Source organism: Protopterus annectens, chromosome 1.part0 (genome assembly GCF_019279795.1).
Source record: "Protopterus annectens isolate FY-2018-M chromosome 1.part0, PAN1.0, whole genome shotgun sequence".
Taxonomy (NCBI): domain Eukaryota; kingdom Metazoa; phylum Chordata; order Ceratodontiformes; family Protopteridae; genus Protopterus; species Protopterus annectens.
The window spans coordinates 1,613,101,359-1,613,122,176 of record NC_056725.1 but is presented as its reverse complement, the minus strand read 5'-3'; the positions used below and the strand labels follow the sequence as shown (position 1 = coordinate 1,613,122,176).

The following is a 20,818-nucleotide window of genomic DNA, read 5'->3' as shown; positions in this document are numbered from 1 at the left end:
CAGTGGCACTCACTAAAAGAGTGCTTAAATAAGGGAAAGGTTCCCGTTCATAAAAGAGTAAACAACATACTTCAGTTAGAGTAAGACCACAGTTGTAGACAATCCTGCTGTCATATGCTGACAGTAGGTTTTTCATGTTCATACTATGTAGTTCACATACCAGAGTGCTTGCCAATGGTTAAAAGGGACAGCTGGTCATAGAAACAGTACTCAAAATGCAATGCTATGTATTTGTTTCCTGGGTGTAAGAACAGAAAATGATTGGTAATATAAACAGGGACAACATCTCTTACTCTACAGCTTTAAAAAAATATTTTAGAGAAATGTTATCTGAACAAACAACATTGTCTGTGAGATATATTAGTGGCTGCAGATATTTAATGCTGAACTGTACTCATCCTATTCAAAAAACATGAGGTAGATTTCTGGACCATAGGATTCCATTACATGCTACTTTAGAATAAATGTATACCAGCATGTTAATTTCAAATAAATGTATGCCAACAGTATTACTATCAGTACTTTAAAAGTAAGTCTTGCAGCTATTTAAATGACTTCTAAGTGAACAGTACAGAAACCTGAAAGTAGCCCAGACAAGAAAGCTAAGACATAATTTAAGGTCTATCGTGAAGTATTTATACTCACACAATAAGAATTATCAGTTTTCTGTTTACCTTATAATGACAATGATACCATCAAAGATATTGTACGGGTTTCGGAGATAGTCAAAGAATCCAAAGGCTGTTAGTTTGAGGGCCATCTCTAGGGCAAACATGCTTGTAAAGACAATGTTGCTGATCTCCAAAACATTTGTAAGCTCCTCTGGCTGAAAAAGTAAGAAAACAGAAGTCCCATCTCAGTAGGTAAGATAAAATGATGGAATGATTTCCATTATGAATGTAAGTTTCATGACAGCAGCAAAGTGAAATGAGGCAGTGATGAGCAATGAGCAAACAGAATGAGACTTTGGCATTAGCAGTAGATACAAATACAAATACTTAGATATATATATATATATATATATATATATATATATATATATATATAGCTTCCAAACCGTAAAATCTACTAATGTCATATTAAATATACCAAGTCCGAGATTGCACTATAGTGAGAACGGTAAAGTTCCCATTCCACACTGTATGTCGATCTCCATTGAACAGGTTCAAGATTTCAAAACTTCGATCCTCTGGTCTTCGTTATTCAGAGGATCGATGTCTTGAGATTTTGACCTTCAGAAGTGCACATATATATATATATATATATATATATATATATATATATATATATATAAATCTCTCTATATATAGTTAGATATGTGTGCGGGCGCACACGCGCACACACACACACACACACACACACACACACACACACATTGATATATATGTATCAAAAAACTTTTTAGAATTTTTAGGTTTATGATTCTCTACAGATATCAAACAGTTTTGAAGACTAGAGTTTAAAAAAAAAACAGGATGAAGCATTGGACATCAGCAGGCAATGTTACCACAACTTTGTATTTTGAAAGTTCATTTGAGCACACAGTTTCAGAATGACTGCAGTCAAACAGAATGATCTTTCACTGTACATGTTTACAATGTATACGGAACAATAGAAGATATCTCGCTCTGTGAGTTTTTTGTAGCAGCTTCCTAATGCTCAGCAGCTTGACACTATTGAATTGACTATAACCCTGCCCACCATGATGTAATTGTCTCCCCCTCTCCCATGCAGTAGAAAGTCATTTGGAAGACCTCAGCACACCCTCTGAACATTACAAAATCAGCCATATGCTGAGAATAACCAGAGACCCAATATACATTATCACATTCTTCATGTTTTAATATTACATAAAGAATTATGTATTAAAGCGCCCCTGTTCTCTACAATAGGGGGAGATAGATATGACATTCCCTTTGAATGAACAGAGGGGAAAATGGAAGTCACTTTCCAGACCTTTGTTCTTGCAGATATCTTTACGGCAGAATATGAAACAAAAGTTATAAGCTCCATGGAAAAAAAGTGCTGTGACTGATTTTTTTTTTTCAAAACACATTTTATTTATTTTGATAAGTACAACAGAAATATTCAAATACCACAAATATTAAGCTATGATCGAGCCTTAATACATCAATGGTTAAAAAAATCATAACCTATATACATACGTGTCAATATGTACCAGAAAAGAAAAGAAAAGAAAAACCATAGGTATAGTGCTGTACAAAATGAAAACTCCAAATGCTGAATTTTAACAGGTAGTATAGGCATAACATCTATCTTATCATGATATCCCATCCATCTTGCCAACTATTGAAGAAATGAAGGGAGTTTAAGAAGCCAACAATGGATAGTGTCCTTACTCAGGAACGCCCCGGAGAAACAATCCCCTTTACAAATAAGTCTGTTTAGGACAAAACATAATGAGTAAGGGGCAAAACTAACTATATAAGTAGTGTCCAGGATTAGTCAGTTAAAAGGAGAAAAATAAAGTCCCATAATTCCTGATATGCTGTTCATTTGTGGGGATCAATTATTATCACTTTTTGGGAAGTAATATACTTGATTGCCAAATTTTTAAAGTTCTTCCATGTCAATTTAGAGCGATCAATCCAGTGTTTAGTAATATAGAATTTTATTAGAAGACAGAGTGTAATTAGAGCCCTAAGTTTCAGCTTAGGTAGTTCAAGACTGGTGATGTGTAGTAAGGCCATCTCCCAGGACAAGGTGGATTTATGATATCCCATTTTATCGAGCCTTACTTTGAGAGAACACCAGATACTGTGAGAGTATCTACAAAACCACAAAATGTGGATAATATCAGCTTGGGGAGAGGAACGGATTTCATATCAAAGGCTTACTCTATCTAAAGCGTTAGGGGGATTAGCATTGCCGGATCTCTTACTATACTACAGAATTATCCATGCAAATTGGATACTTACTATTGCTAATCATCGTCCGAACCCACCTACCCGTACCCCCTTATGGATTAAAATATGGTATAACTATGCTCTTAAACATGACTTTAACCCTGCAGCCCTGCCTTTCTTAAACAAATCTAACATTAAGAATCTAAAATTACATCACTGTTTAAAAGGATTAATTAAGACTCTACAGGAACTCTTCCAATCTCTTAACCTAAGTAATGCTCTTCTAATATTTCAACCTATTCATCTTAACCCAAACTTAATGATGGGTGGTAAAATGATCAATTTAACTAACTACCCATATATTAGGGACTTAACTCTATGGGATATACACAAACTTAACCACCTTTCACTAACAGACCTCAGAGATACTTGGGCATTGCCCAAAAAATATGCCATTATTTTAAGGCAACAAGGGAGTTCACCTCATCTTTTTTTGTCAGATACCCAAGCTCTGAAGCAGACCATAATCGTGTAGCAGATTTACTAAAAAACTTAAGGAGTAGAAAACACATGACTTCTATAGCTTATAAAGCCTTTTCTGTATCTCTGAATCAAGGGAAAATTGTGTTTGCAGAGTACTGGGATCAACAGAATGCCAACTTAACTCTACAAGAGAAGACTCTATCAATAAAACTTACCCTTAAGTATTCTCCATTTAAAAAACTCATGTACACACAATTCGTGATCACCAATAACCTATATTTAACCCGAAATTCTCTCCTTCGTGCTGTGACTGATTTACAGTTCAAAACAAATGAATGAATGAATGAAGCTGTGAAAAGTAGTTGAAGGATTATTCCAGTGTTGTGTATGTAGATGCACAATAAATACATTGCGGGTTAGGAGGTGCTTATTCATTGCCATTTCTTATTTTCCTTGTGTTTTTCTTATTAATGGTAGGGTTCAACTTTGAGGTTCTGAAATCAGTGCAATGCATGTCTCTCCTGTGGAGACTTTGAACATTTTATACCAGAATATCCAAAGGAGAGGTGCTATTAACCTGAAGGAAATGGACAGAATGGGAATATCAAAAACATATATTATGAAATGGAGGATATGCAGAATACAGAGACAATTCATAGGGTTGTACTTTCATAGGTATATAGTAGGCTAATGACCACCAGGGCCTTTATAAGCCTAACTTTGCAGCCCAACCAAATTGTGACCCTATGTATTATGGGTGGCTATGTTGGGGGAGGGGTACATTAGTTTGGGCATAGTTACTGTCTGACTGTGTTTATTAGGGACAAGAGGGCCAAACCTGGGGTGAATTTCCAATTTCCCATCTATTGGTTGAGATTATGTTTAAATAGGGTTAGGGATGGACTCTGCTTCATATAGATGGGAGCCTGTTCCAGAGCACAGGGATCCTCTGAGACACATATCTGTCTCAGCAACAAGCCCTATTTATTTCACAAAAAATGAACTCTTGGATATAGAGTTTTGATGATGTTCATTTTACAGATGTTCAAAAGGTCTACCAGAGCTGGATATGAGGATTCCTTGCATGCCAGGCATAGATAGCCTTGCAGTAACCTGTGTGTGAGGTGGTCACAATCTGTGATGGATGTAGTATGTGTGTTGTTGACTACTTTGTATGTGAGATTGGTGCTTCCAGTGAAATTGTGTGTGTGCATTTCTCGCATGCTGTGTTTCTTTCTTTAAGGATTAAATGGTTTTCTGCAAACATGAGACAATTGATACATTGTATCAGGATGCCCAAATCTACCAACCTGACTATGGAGACATTTTGAAGTTGCATATCGATATTATCCGGACCTGTATTTGGATGGGCTACTGTATGTTGTGAACTGGATTATACACAGGTCTCCTTGTGTAGTCTCTGGGTTTTGGCACTAGACTATGTTATATTGTGCTAAGATATTGCAATAGTGCAGTTTAACACACAAACTAGCTGTTCTAAGCTTGTCTCCACAAAATGGCTTTATTTTAGCCAGACTAAATTACAGGTTACAGTCTTAAGAGTTGTTTTATAGACAAAATTAACTATCTACGCATTTGATTCTGTACAGGGCAATCAATGAAATATGGGAGGGAGGGACTTTGGAAGTCAGATTAGCCAAAGGGGTGGAAGACAGAGAAACAGCTGCAAGAAGCAGACTTGCTACAGAGGGACACAGTACTGCAGCTTTAGTCCCATTGCTAGAACTTCAGAAACTTTATCTTAAATGTCTCAGTGGGGGGGCAGACCAAAGAACAGGGGAAAAACAGTTACAAAGTGAACAGAAAGGCACTGAGATGCACCTTTAACCAGGTGAATGATAAGCAGAAGAGTTTAGTAGCAAAACTGTAATATAAACAGCTACAAAAGAAGTGAGGCATAAATCTATTCACTACTGTAATTCCACTACAGACTATTATACCAGAGTAGGCAGAACTTTACTACTATCTCTGTTTATGGAAAAAAGTGCTCTAGTAAATGACTAAATGAGAGTCAAATCTAGCTCTAGTTCGCAGTTCTGCCACAGCTGTGAATGAAGCTACACCATTAAGGCCCTAGATGGTGTTTTAAATACAAACAGCTAGCTTTTCCAGCAATTCTACTCATGGAGATAGGCATACAGGATAATGCATAAACAATGCTAAAACCTTACAAACAGATAACTTTTTGGCTAAAACATGAACAAAAAGCAAAAAAGTACAAAAAAAAAACGGCATCACATTACAAGTCACAATAAGTGCAATTTAAATAGTTTTGGTTTAACTCACGGTAAAATAATGAGGAAAGTGATAATCATGAAAATAATGTGATTAAACTGAATGAGAATGCAGGTAACTAAATGAAAATATATATAAAATGTTTTGGAAATGATACCGGTGGAAATGTTAGTATGGAAAAAATGTGATTGAAATGTAAGGATAACACAATGGTGCTGTTTAATAGCAGAAATGAAGATAAATTTATATAAAATAGATTTCTCATCTTGGAGTCTAATTATAGATGTGGGAATATGGATATTGTGGCAGAAGTAAACAATTATGAAAAAGATGAAAGAAGGAAAAATCAGGGACACTGATTTGTGGTTTTCAAGAAAATGAAATTAAATTTTCATTATATCTGGGGAACAGGTCATCACTGCCCTCCCAAAGGCAAAAAATGCAGCCTCCAGAGGATCCAATAACATCCCAAGCGGCATCCTACATGAACTCAGGCATGAACTTGCAACACTATTAGGTACCCTATTTAACCAAAGCCTGAGTACTGACTTTGTCCCAGCCAAGTGTGGGATAGCTACTGCTGTCACATTACACAAAGGTGGAGCGTCCACTGATCCAGGAAATTATAGACCCACCAGCCTAACTAGCCTGATCTGCAAGGCCATAGAACGGATTATCACAGACCTCATTAATAGGTACATTGGCAACCTCCAAACCCTTGACCCCAAACTGTTTGGCTTTGTCAAGGGGAGGTCATGTCTGTTAAATCTGGTCAACTTCTTTGAGACAGTCACCAAAGCCAGGGACAAGGGGAAGACGGTGCATACTGCCTACCTTCACCTGGCAAAAGCCTTTGACACTATTCCTCACTCGGGCATAATAGATAAACTCTACTAGATGGGTAACAAACTGGCTCATTGATAGAACCCACCTAATCAAAATAGGGGAAGCCACCTCAAGCAGTAGACCCGTAATGAGAGGCATACCCCAAGGATTGGTCTTGGGTATTCTGTTCGGGATATACTTCTCTGAGGTGCAGGCCAAAACCAGTGAGCTATGGCTAACAAAGTTTGCAGATGACTGCAAGCTGGGTATGGTCATCAATTCCCAAAGTGGTGTGGACATCCTACAAGCGGATCTCACCCAAACAAATGACTGGTGCCAGAAACATGGCCTCAAGCTGAATGCCAAAAAATGCACCTTCATCCCCTTTGTGGAGAGTGATGTCCCCACATATTATCACATTAATAACAACGTCCTAAGCATGCAATTCATTCATGATGGATTTGGGTACCCAGGATGATAGCAACTTGACTTTTGACCACCATGTTGCTTCCATTGTAAGGAAAGCTCTCTACATGGCCCACCAAGGAGGTCATAACATCCCTGTATTCTTCCCTTATAATGCCAATTATTGAGTACAACACCCCCTTCAGCATGTCCCTCACGAAGCATATGCAGCAGCTGGAGAGACCACAGAGGTTCCTCACCAGGAGAATCCAGGGCCTCAAACACCTACCCTACACAGATAGGCTAAAAGCCCTGTCACTCTACTCAGTTTCATACAGACTCCTCAGAGGTAACCTCTGTCTGGCATACAAAGCAATCTCAGACCTCGCCTTGATGGGACTGCTGCATACCCGCAAGTCAAGCTCCACTCGAGTAACTCGCACGCGCGACCTCAACCTGGTCTGTGACATCAATAGGACTTGGTGGGACAGATTTATGCCCCAGAGACTCCCCCATCTGTGAAATAGACTCCCTCTCCATGTCACACAGATTACCTCATTATCCCTTTTTAAGCACAACCTGGATAACTGGATGGGAAACAGAAAATACACCCCTGGGATTCCACCGGTGTCCCTGCTGGGCAGGGGGTAGGTGCTGACTTGTCTAAACATGGGCTAAACTCTTAGCTTGGCTTATGCGGGCCTCAGTGCCAATAATCTAGTAACTTTTTATGATCCTATGAGATGAAATCTGGGAATTTCATTTGTGATTTTTAAATGTAATGTTTGGTCACTACGGTGATTCGGTTATAACCTCTGCATCAATATATAATTAAAATCAATGCAAGCTGACAATATTATAAATAATAAAAAACTTATAAGCAAGTGTGTGGCATCTAGGTCCACAGAGGTCATCGTATCACTGTACTCAACCCTTATCAAACCCATCATAGAGTATAATGCCCTCATGGGTATATATTTGATCAGACATATGCAGCAATAGGTACGCCTATAAAGATTCCTTACAAAAAGAATAGAGGAAATAAACACAACACCCTATGCTGATTGCCTCTAAGCCTTATCTCTTTACTCAGTATCATACAGACTTCTGAGAGGTGATATTTGCCTGGCATACAAGGCATCCATGGGCCCAATTTTGATGAACCTTTTGCAGATCTACAAAACAAAAAATTTAAAGTCCTAAATTTTGTTTGTGACATAAATTGGTCATGTTGGAGAGACAGATATAATTTCTATTCTATGGAACAGGCTTCTTATCCATGTGAAGCAGAGGTCCTCCCAATCCTGATTTAAGCGCATCTTGGACCAATGGATTGGTAATTGGAAATTCACTCCTGCACTGGCTCCTATGTCACTGATGGACAGAGGCAATCAGTATATCACTCCAGACATAAATCAAATTTGTGGGTCGAATTTGTGTTGCACAGCTAGGCTTATAAGGGCCCTAGTTGTCATTAGCCTAGTATAGAACTATGAAACCATGAAATACCAGCAGAAATAGATGTAGTAGTGAACTACTTCTCTGGTCTTCATTGCCAAATTCCATAAAAATGCCGTCATTTTTTTTCACTTCTCAGTCAGTCAAAAAACATGATTCCCTGTATTTTTCTGAAAGTCAGCGTTCCTTAAAAAGATGGTAAGTAATGGCCACTGAATGATGTTGTTATGAACAAGCTTTCAGTTACTACAAAAAAAAAAGGTGGTGAATAAAATATTTAAGAAAAGGAAAACATATGCAAACAATACCTTTATATGGAAATACAATTGAGTGTTAATTTGTTTAAATTATTTAAATGTGAATTTAAATAAGTACTGTGTTTTTAAGGTAAAGATCCCCTGTTCTTTTTGATAAGTACCATGGGATCTTATGCATTCACTTTAATTTCCACTAATTCTGGCAGATGAAAATTCAGATAAACATCTCATCTGAAGGCAAGCAGACACAGGACAGCACCCCACCCCCCCCATGCTATGAAATGAATCCAAGCACCTAGGGTGGGAACAAACCCCAGAGCCTTCTGATCTTCCAGTATCAAATGTCTGTGTGTTACCTGTTAAGCCAGTCATAACAGACCTACATAATTAAGACACGAGGGAACACTGCATTGTACTGGTATTCAAGTCTTGTTAAGGCAGAGGACAGTAAACAATTTCAGCATTGTTGTGCTTGACTGCTTCATAACAGGTGAGGTACAACTACAGAGACAAGCAATGTGTTGTACTTAAGAAATGAAGTGGCAGCAGTTAAGAATGAATTATTTGAGAGATATTTCCATACAGGTAATTAAGACTAACTAATAAGCTTCTAATAATCTCACTTATTTATTTATTTATCCTTTGTTGACTGGGCAGGTTTCACTAGCCTACTTGCTCTTTCCAGGAGAAACCCAAGGTAGTATTTATACTAGTAGAGAAAATTTGGCCAGGCCAATAGGGAACTGACGGTAGATTGATTTTTATCTTTTTGTTAACCGGGTAATTGAATTGATCATTATAGGACCTTTATAGGTATGTTCTAGACCATGAGGGCAACAATGTATTAGTTATGGACAACTTAGTGTAGCAAATCAATCAGCATGCTTTGAAAAAGTGGAAAGAATTTGGAGTACCTATTAAAAAAGACTTAAACATTCTAAAGTCATTCAAAGTGCAATCAGACAATGACTGGTAATCATGGCTAAATCTGCATACCCTAAATATTTGAGACATACAGTCACCATTGTGCTAACCCAGCCACTGGGAATGCACAAGCCAGTGCATTTCTTTGTGCCGGTCCCAAGCCCGGATAAATGGGGAGGGTTGCATCAGAAAGGGCATCCGGTGTAAAATTTTGCCAAACCATACATGCAGAAAACAGTACAGAAATTCATACCGGATCAGTCAAGGCCTGGGTTAACAACAACCACCACCAATACTGTTGGCCAACAGGGTGCTGACAGAAATTGGGCTACTGTTGGCCGAAGGAGGAGAATAGGCGGAAGGCATGCCCAAAGGCAGATAAAGGCTAGGACTGTGATAGTGAGGGTCGGAACTTATGTTGGCAGTATGACTGGTATAGGGAGAGAGCTAGCTGATATGATGGACCGAAGGACGGTTGGTATATTGTGTGTGCAAGCGACCAGATGGAAGGGGAGCAAGGTTAGGTGTATCGGAGGCGATTTCAAATTGTTTTATCATGGTGTGGATAGGAGGAGAAATGGCGTAGGCATTATCCTGAAGGAACAGTAAGCTAACAGTGTTTTGGAGGTGAAAAGAGTGTTGGATATTGTGATGTTTATGAAGCTGGAAATTGATGGTGTAATGCTGAATGTTGTTAGTGCATAAGCTCCACAAGTTGGGTGTGCGATGGATGAGAAAGAAAATTTTTGGAGTGAGTTAGATGAAGTGGTGATGACTGTACCCAAGGGTGAGAGATTGGTGATTGGAGCAGATTTCAATGGGCATGTTGGTGAAGGGAACAGAGGGGATGAGGAAGTGATGGGTAGGTATGGTGTTAAGCAAAGGAATGCAGAAGGTCAGATGGTAGTGGATTTTGCGAAAAGGATGTACATGGCTGTGATGAATACGTATTTTAACAAGAGGGAGGAGCATAGGGTGACATACAAGAGTGGAGGAAGATGCACACAAGTGGATTATATCTTATGTAGAAGGGCCAATCTGAAGGAGATTGGAGACTGTAAAGTGGTGGCAGGGGAAAGTGTAGTTAGGCAGCATAGGATGGTGGTTTGTAGGATGACATTGGTGATCAAGAAGAGGAGGATGAGTGTGAGGGCAGCACCAAGGATCAAATGGTGGAAATTGAAAAAGGGTAATTGTGAGGTGATGTTCAGGGAAGAGTTAAGACAGGCACTGGGTGGCAGTGAAAAGTTACCGAATAGTTGGGTAACTACAGCAGAGCTGGTAAGAGAGATGGCTAGAAAGGTGCTTGGTGTGACATCTGGAAAGAGGAAGGAGGACAAGGAGACCTGGTGGTGGAATGAAGAAGTACAGGAGAGTATACAGAGGAAGAGGTTGGTGAAGAAGAAGTGGGATTGTCAAAGAAATGAAGAAAGTAGACAAGAGTATAAGGAGATGAGGTGCATGGCAAAGAGAGAGATGGTGAAGGCTAAGGATAAGATGCATGAAGAGTTGTATAAAAGGTTGGACACTAAGGAGGGAGAAAAGGACCTGTACCGATTGGCTAGACAGAGGGACCGAGCTAGTAAAGATGTGCAGCAGGTAAGGGTGATAAAAGATAATGAGGGAAACATACTCACAAGCAAGGAGAGTGTGTTGAGCAGATGGAAAGAGTACTTTGAGGGGTTGATGAATGAAGAGAATGAGAGGGAGAGAGGGTTGGTTGAGTACTTTGAGGGGTTGATGAATTAAGAGAATGAGAGGGAGAGAAGGTTGGATGATGTGCGGATAGTGAATCATGAAGTGCAGTGGATCACAAGGAGGAAGTAAGTATAGCTATGAAGAGGATGAAGAACGGAAAGGCTGTTGGTCCCGATGACATACCTGTGGAAGCAAGGAGGTGTTTAGGTGAAATGGCAGTGGAGTTTTTAACTAGATTGCTTAATGAAATCTTGGAAAGTGAGAGGATGCCTAAGGAATGGAGAAAAAGTGTTTTGGTACCAATTTTTAAGAATAAGGGTGATGTGCAGAGCTGTAGTAACTACAGAGGGATTAAACTGATCAGTCACAGCATGAAGTTATGGGAAAGAGTAGTGGAAGCTAGGTTAAGAAGGGAGGTGATGATTAGTGATCAGCAGTATGGTTTCATGCCAGGAAAGAGCACTACAGATGCGATGTTTGCTCTGAGAGTTTTGATGGAGAAGTACAGAGAAGGTCAGTAGGAGTTGCACTGTGTCTTTGTGGATTTAGAGAAAGCATATGACAGGGTGCCTAGAGAGGAGTTGTGGTATTGTATGAGGAAGTCGGGAGTGTCAGAGAAGTATGTAAGAGTGGTACAGGATATGTACAAGGGTAGTGTGACAGAGGTGAGGTCTGCGGTGGGAGTGACAGATGCGTTTAAGGTGGAGGTGGGATTACATCAAGGATTAGCTCTGAGCCCTTTCTTATTTGCAATGGTGATGGACAGGTTGACAGACGAGTTCAGACAGGAGTCCTCATAGACTATGATGTTTGCAGATGACATTGTGATCTGTAGTGAGAGTAGGGAACAGGTGGAGGAGACCCTGGAGGGGTGGAGATATGCTCTAGAGAGAAGAGGAATGAAGGTCAGCAGGACTAAGACAGAATATATGTGTGTGAATGAGAGGGAGGATAGAGGAATGGTGAGGATGCAGGGAGTAGAGGTGGCGAAGGTGAATGAGTTTAAGTACTTGGGATCAACAGTTCAGAGTAATGGTGAGTGTGGAAGAAAAGTGAAGAACAGAGTACAGGCAGGATGGAGTGGGTGGAGAAGAGTGTCAGGAGTGATTTGTGACAGACGAGTACCAGTAAGAGTGAAAGGGAAGGTCTACAAGAGGGTAGTGAGACCAGCTATGTTATATGGGTTGGAGACAGTGGCATTGACAAAAAGGCAGGAGTCAGAGCTTAATGTGGCAGAGTTGAAGATGTTAAGATTTGCACTGGGTGTGACGAGGATGGACAGGATTAATAAAAGGTATATTAGAGGGTCATCCCGGGTTGGAAGGTTTGGAGACAAAGCCAGAGAGGCAAGATTACGTTGGTTTGGACATGTGCTGAGGAGGGATGCAGAGTATATTGGGAAAAAGATGCTAAGGATGAAGCCGCCAGGTAAGAGGAAAAGAAGAAAGCAAGGTTTACGGATGTGGTGAGAGAGGACATGCAGGTGGTTGGTGTGACAGAGCAAGATGCAGAGGACAGGAAGAAATGGAAACAGTTGATCTGGTGTGGCGACCACTAACGGGAGCAGCCAAAAGAAGAAGAAGAAGAAGTCACCATTGTGCTGAAATGATCTTTTTACAATTATAGTGATCAGTCAGGACACAGTAGTTCTTAATGACAAATTGCACAGACCCTACTTATTCTAAAAGACATGCAGAAAATAAGGATACAAATTACGTAAACTCTAGTTATTATAACACATATTGTATAAATCAGATTACAAATGACAGATCCCTTTTTTTTCTGTTACACATTATAAATCAGATTACACAGACTCTAGATCTTCTAACGGGTCTCCTTCAGAATTTCAAAGCTTAAAAGTTTGAAATTCATATGATCGAAGACCATATGATCGAAGTTTTAAAACTTCAAAATCCCGAACAGAGATCGACATACAGCGCAGAATGAGAGATTTCCCTGTTCCTTACTGTAGTGTGATCTTGAAGTTGGTATATTTAAGTAGTGGGGGGTGATGCAGGGGGGCTTCCCTCCCTGCAAAGACATGTTTTGTGTTTTGTTGACTGCTTTGTTGGGTGGGGTTTCAGAATTTTGAGATTCCAAGATCTCGAGGTTCTCAGTTCGATATTCTGAACCTCAGGATTTTGGTATTTCGAAATTCGGAAGTGAACCCCTTCTAACACATGGGATGCAAATATATGTCACAAGATCTGAGAGAAAGAAAAAAATGTACTTTCATACTGGAATGTCTATGAAGACTTTCACATTGCAATATATATGAAGAGGGGTTTTTTTTGTATCTTTGTGACTGCATTAATGGGACTGCTTTTATGAAGGAGGGATATAACCAAAGGAATTGTACTTTGCTTACACAGTGGAATAAAGGGTGAAAGCCAGGTACCGTGACAGTAAGCTCCAAAATGTCATTCCACATATAGGTTCATAGGCTCATAGGTAAGTACTAGGCTACCTGCCCTTGCATGCCATTTTAAGCCTAGCCAGTTTCCCATTTTGTGCTCAAAATACCCTATACCATTTGGTTATAGATTGGCCTTATCCATCCCATTGTCAATAATTATATTCTTCCTAAATGAGAATAACTGGGATCATAAGCATTGTAAATGAAATCCATGTGAGCGAGTTGTTCCTACACATAACCTGTGTGCAGGGCTGATTTCCTCCTGTTTCCAACTTTGCTGCCTTTTTAAGGACTTTTTGTCTCACTCGTGCACCAAAGGTGTAAAAGCCGACGGTTTCACTATGTGCAGCCTTCACTTATAACATCTGGTCACGTAGCTTATGTATCCTATTATTACATTTCATGGGCCAATGGTATGCATAATACATCTCTATCAAATTATCAAACTGATAGCTCACTTTCAATCATCAGTTTCATATCACATATTCTGTCCCTTCAGCAGCTGCTTTTGACTCTTTCCTTTAAATCATTGCGTGATACTTTTTTTGCAAATTTCTTAGACAAATAAGTCTGTGTTCACGGAGAAGTGTCAGTGGTTCCAAATCATTTGCCATCAGTTTATTGTGTGCACCTGCTCTCATTTCTGCTCTGCTTCACTCCTCTGCACACATCTGCTGCTGAGCGAATTCAACTTCTATACTCTTCCTTCTCTCTGTTTCTTTTGTTATGGATTGTCTGTGATGTATTCTTGGGAGCAGTCATTTGTAGTATCTGGACTGTTGGTGCTTACAGTAATTTATATGAGTCTACTTCCTGTCAGGTGACAAGATTACAACATGAGTAGAGACAGGATCAGTTATCTTGAATAACTGCACAAAGAACTGTGTATGTGTGTGGGTGTGTGCGTGTGTGTGTGTGTGTGTGTGTGTGTGTGTGTGTGTGTGGGGGCTGTTACAGCAAAATATAAATAATTTTTTTTTTCAGAATATTACACTAGATAGATAGATAGATCTATTTATATATATATATATATATATATGTGTATTTATCAATAAATAAATGTGAGTGAGTTCACAGTGGCTGCTTTCCCATTTATGAACACCAGACAGAGGAGTGGGGAATTTAGGAAGGCTCTGAATGAACCAAAATTGTACAAAGGGGTGTGTGGAGGACAACAGGTACAAACTTTAAAAGCAGGAAAGTGGAAGTCATAAGATGGTAAAACCTGCTGCATTTTAGTATTTTTGAGTGTGTGTGTGTGTGTGTGTGTGTGTGTGTGTGTGTGTGTGTGTGTGTGTGTGTGTGTGTGTGTGTGTGTGTGTGTGTGTGTGTTGACTTCTAACCCTACATTGATTCCTAAGGGATGCTTCTATTGCATCTTTGAGTGGAAGAAGCCATTTCTAGCAGAATGAAGCTACTAATCATTAAGGTCAGATGAATGCTGCTGTACCTGTGGAGTTTGCCTCATTTGGACAGAAAGCTGTTGACAGTCTTAGCTGTCTTTAGAGTTGTTACTCCTAGTGCTTTGGAGGTGCTAAAGGGAAATAACCTTTGAACTTGTTTTGTTGTTCATTTAAGTTATAAGCACTGTTGTAAAGCCTGCATTTCATTTCATTTTGAGTTTCTATTTGTTTTGTGAAGAACAGCACATCTTTTCATCTTCCTTGTACAAAGGTGTCATGGAGAAGGAAAACAGGATGTACCTGCATTAGAATCTTTCTGTGCAGTGCATACTGGAGCGGAGTGGGGGCCATGTTGCTCGTATTAGTATCTTTGCCTCAGTTAATTTTACATTATCTGATAACCAGTGTAGTATTTCATGAGCATGTAAGCATGTTAAAAATGTGCAAGATATACTACAATTTTCTTAGTGCTTCTGGGTCTAGCATGGATATGTATGAACCAGTTTTCAAATAATTCAAATGCACTTATCCAGCTTCCTATCTACACTGCTCTCTTGGACACCAATACACAAAAAATGGGTCCACAAAGGTTCTTTATTTGCTGTTAAAAAGAATGGTAAAGTTCTGCATACCCATCTAACTGACAGTCTAGTGGATTTCCATTCGATACTGCAACACCTTTAGGCAAATTTTAAATCAATACAGGGAAGACAGGAAATTTTGGGATGGTGACTAGGTGCAGAAAATAAAGGTTTATCTATCTGTGAGTTGTCACTCAGTAATAAGTAAAAATAAATCCTAAACAAGTGTCAGCTGAATACACACATGGCATACCCTACAAATAATGTCTTCCCAGATGTATTATAGATTTACTGTGATAGGGCACTTATCTATATTATATTTAAAAAAATATTATAAGCAAGCAATGACTGTTATTTGGCTTACTGATACATTAATGTTCATATAGGAGAAGGCACAGAAGTTATGTGATTTCAAGAAGACCAGTCAGGGATTCCAAAATAATAACAGCTAGTTGTGCAACCTGCTGATCCTTCAAAGTAACTGCATCATTAAAAAGTTAGTTTTGCAAGATGAATATAAGTTTGCAAGGCTTTCTTAGTTGTACTTGCTAATGTCGAGAGTTATGCATCTACACTAATTTGTGCTGTTAAGTATAAATCTATCCCATTTTTATAATACTAAGTCAAGACATTTCACTGTCTGTTTTTTCAGACCTGCTAAGTTTAGTTTGAAATTACTTCTGTGTCATGTCGTACCAGATATGCATGTCATGTGTGTGATAAATACAAACTGTATCTCTACCAACAAGTGTTACTGACAGACTTTGTGTTTCACTCCTACATTAGAATGCATAGCTAAAGTACATTAGTATGGTCAACATTTTTGTTAGAAATGTATTTTTGGACAATATTTACTTTCTTTAATTTCTTCATAGAGCAGAAAGCTACATGATATTTCTTGCAATTTAGAAAAGCTTATGTATCTGATGTGGCTATGAATATAGGTTCACAGATGTTTATATAGGTTCATAGATTAGTGCTAGGCTAACTGCCCTTGTGGGCCATTTTAAGCTTAGCCAATTACCCAATGTGAAATTCAAACCTTGCACTTTGTGTCTGTAAGGTAAACACCTTAACAAGTATGCCTACCTACAGCTCCTGAATCTTATAGAATCTGAATGCCTAAGGCATGTTTGAAAATCTAGTCCACAAGAGTATTTCATTATGAAATACAATTTTGGACTGTTGCATGCAAATGTTTTGTTTGCAACTGATCTGTAGATATATATCATTCATGCCAAATTTGTTTATTTCTTATTCTGCATCTGTGTTTAAATCAGAATAGTTCCCAGGAGTATACTCTGGGCTGTTATACTTCTACAATGCTAATAGGTTCATAGGTTCATAGGTATGTACTAGGCTAATGGCCCTGGAGCATTTACAAGCCTAGCCCATAGGATTACCCTGGTATCGTGCCACCCGACATTAGTTTCCAGTGCCTCTGTAGAGTAGAGCCACTGGAGTGATCCATGGGGTGAATTTTCTATTTACCATCCACTCATCAAGATTCCTCTTGAAGAGGGCCAGTGAGGTGCTCTGTTTGACATGTATGGGAAGTATATTCCATAGCATGCACAGTCTCTGGGTTATGATCCTGTCCATCCAGCAAGTTCTGTTGAGTGTATTAATGAGGGTGAGGTATTTGGAGCATGTGTAGTGTAGAGATTGGGATTTCTTTAGATGTAGCATTTCTAACAGAGCTGGGTCAGACATGGCTTTATAAATCAAGCAGAGATCACCTCTAAGTAGGTGATATGAGACAGAAAATAGTTTTTTTGAGTCTGTCCATATAGACAAGTGTTTAAGGCCTAGAATCTTCTTTGGGAGGTACTTTTGCGACCTCTCCAGTTGTTGCAGGTATCTAGTGAGGTACATGCTAAATGGGGCATTGCACTTGATGAATGGCCTAATGAGGGAAGAGTAGAGGCAGACAATGACCTCTTTCTTCCTGGATGCAAAAACCTTAGTAATGAGATGTGCCATATAGAAGGACTTTCTGACAACAGTGTCAGTGTGGTGGTCAAAAGAGAGGTTACTGTCAACCTGTGTTCTCAGATCTCTTAGAACGCCTTCTGTGTTCAGTGGACAAACATCGATGTGGTAGCTCATGGCAACTGGGTTTTTCCCAAAGGGGACAATGACACATTTTTTGGCATTGAGCTTAAGGCCATGGTTATGACACCAATTGTTGGTCTCAGGGAGGCCTTTCTGTAGGATGTCAACATCACTTGGGGAGTTAATAATGGCTCCCAACTTGCAATCGTCTGCAAACTTTGTCAGCCACAGTCCCTTCGTGTTGGACTGGACTTCTGAGAAGTGGATACTAAACAGGAGAGGACCCAGAACTGATCCCTGTGGAACTCCACTCATGACTGGTCGGTAGTCTGACTTGGAGTCAGCTACTTTCACACTGTTGGTTCTATCTGTGAGCCAGTTTGCAACCCACCTTGTGATATATGGGTTGATGCCTAGATTAGTGAGTTTTCCTATGATTCCTGAGTGGGGAATGGTATCAAAGGCCTTGGCTAGATCAAGGAAGGGTGTATAAACCACCTTGCCTTCATCCACAGCTCTGGTGACTGACTCAAAGAAGTTGACCAAGTTGAGCAGGCATGATTTACACTTCACAAAACCAAACTGTGTGGGATCCAGAGTTTGGAGATTCCCTATATCCTTGCTTATTAGGTCCATGATGATGGATTCCATAGCTTTGCATATCAGACTTGCCAGGCTAATGGGGCGATAGTTCCCAGGGTCTGTAGTCACTCCTCCTTTGTGGAGAGGGATGACTATAGCAGTGCACCATTCGGTAGGGACAAAGCCTGAGGTGAGGCTGTGATTGAACAGGGCACACAGGTGAGGTGCCAGTTCACTCTGTAGTTCATGTACAACACAGCTGAGGATATTGTCAGGTCCCAAAGAAGCTGTATTCTTGGCCTTAGACAGTGCTGTTTTAACCTGTTCAGCAGTAATACTGGGTGACTGGCAATCTACTGGCATTGTGATCAGTCCTTTGGTGGGGGAGAGGGGTAACGTTGGCACTGAATCTGTCGGCCAATATACTGGCAATATGTGTTGGCTTGGTATAGGAGGTACCATTGTGCAGTAGCTCAGAGCAAATCTGGGTATTGCTGGGGAGGTTCTTTACATAACTATAGAAGGCCTTGTTGTTGTCTTTACTATCTGCTGTAATTCTATTTTCATAGCTAGCTTTAGAGGATTTGATGAGGGATCTCAACTTTTTGTTGAGACTGATAAGGGAGTATTTCCAATCTTGGGACTTCACCTTATTCGCATCAGTTTCCTCCTTCTGTTGTAGAGTTTGTTTATGGCAGGGAACCACCAGATTGGCTTCGTTTTTTTGGAGGAGAGCATCTTGGTTTTATTGGGTATGGCAAGATCCATGCATTTGTCTACATGTTCATACAGTGCATTGGTGTATGATTTGGTGGTCATGCAAATATTCTCCATTTCCATTGGTGCCATGAAGTTAGCCAGCTCTGTTCTTAGGAGCCCAAAGTTAGCTTTGGAGAACTTTTTCATGGTGGTTACCTTTGCGGGGGGTGGGAGTGGGGGTGGGGGGTAGATTTCCAAGGTGATTAGTTTGTGGTCGGATATAACCAGAAAGGAGCTGACTATTGATGTAGCGCAATGTTCGCCCATGTTAGTAATGACCAGGTCAAGGATGTTGTTACTTCTAGTGGGGTAAAAACGAGCTGGTCCAGGGCACTGGAATTAATGAATTCCAGGAAACATTGGGCAAGTGTATTGGTACATGAGTAGTTTTCCCAGTTAATGGAGGAGTAGTTGAAGTCGCTCAGTATGAGTGTGTTAGGTTGGACCCTAATATTCTCCAGGGTGCTTAAGAACATGGAGTGAGTGTCTTGGGACATGGTTGGGGACCTATAACAAGCTATGACCTGAATCTCAGTCTTACCCAGTGTTAGCTGCACCTGAAGTATCTCTGATGCATTATGTTGGGCTACCAGTCTGGAGGTGTGCGCATCCTTTATGAATATGGAAACACCACCACCTCAGGATCTTCAGTCCAAGTTCTGGGGCCGAAAATTGTGGAATGAGTTATAGCCTGCTAGTGCAGGGGTGCTTTCTGCTGCCTTGAACCAGGTCTCTGTTACAGCACAAATATCGATGTTCTCCATTTTAAGGAGTGCCTCGAGTGAGTGCATTTTGAGAATTAGACTTCTAGCACTGAGCAGCATGACCCTCAGATTGCATTTGTTTGTAGCTGTTACAGTGGTAATTTGGTCTTTGGAGCACCCCCTGATAAGAGTCTAAAGCTATTAATTATATTTGCTAATCTTAACTGATCTTACCCATTTCTCCTGAAAATTGACCAGTTTCTCTCAGAACACCTAATATTAAACAGACAACTATATTGTTTTTGACAACTTCACATAAATTAGATAGGTGACAAGGAATTTCAATCTTATACAGAACAATGAATTTGAGATCAGAAATTATCACTACATTTTTCTTGATAAAGAAGGAGGGTTGACCTAAGCTCTAGTAAGATTTAGTGAAATGCATATGTCTTAGCTAACATTTTCTTGTATTTTGAAATTAATATGAGGATAGATAGTTTCTTCTGTATGCTCTTACCAACAATACAAAATCAATTTAATGCCAGCTGGCAATTCTATTTGTATTCTTTGTCATCATGAAGGACTATCAACTTTTTAACCCATGGGAAACTACTGCAAGAGGGCAAGATAAATGGCCTTCTTTGATTTAAAACAAATATTTAATTTAATAATCATCTATAAAAGTTTCTGTTTAATTTGCATTGTTTTGAGAGTAAGACTGACATACCTTTTCTGTAGGCATCATCTAAAATCCATAGTAAAATACATCATTTTCCAGAAATTTCTTCAACAAGGCCATTATATAGTAATAGACTGACTCTTGTTTTATCCAGCTAAAATAAATTTAATGTGATTCAGATTTCAGACACAATTTATGTAACTTATTAATAAGGGAGCTATTGCCCTCGCCATACCCTGAGACAATGTCAAGAGTTACTTAATACAGAGAAAAGACATAAGTTATATGTTAAACCAAATTATGTCATTATTAATTTAAACATTAGAATGATTTCTGTTCAGTTTGCTGAACTTAAAATTCTAAAGGAAAATGAACTATGCAAGATGATTTACGATCTCAATAAAGCAAAACTAAAATGCTTATAGACCACAACATACCACATAAGAAAATGTTTTATCAACAT

General features: G+C 39.4%; 1 protein-coding gene across 1 annotated transcript in view; it reads right to left on the bottom strand.

Annotated features, from left to right (window-relative positions):
- CACNA1I (calcium voltage-gated channel subunit alpha1 I) overlaps window positions 1-20,818 on the bottom strand; it is a 3,136,920-nt gene that overhangs the window by 1,083,354 nt on the left and 2,032,748 nt on the right. Inside the window, exon 9 of the mRNA XM_044073362.1 lies at window positions 675-826. Coding sequence (XP_043929297.1) covers window positions 675-826 — 152 coding nt within the window. The remainder of the gene's footprint in view (window positions 1-674; window positions 827-20,818) is intronic.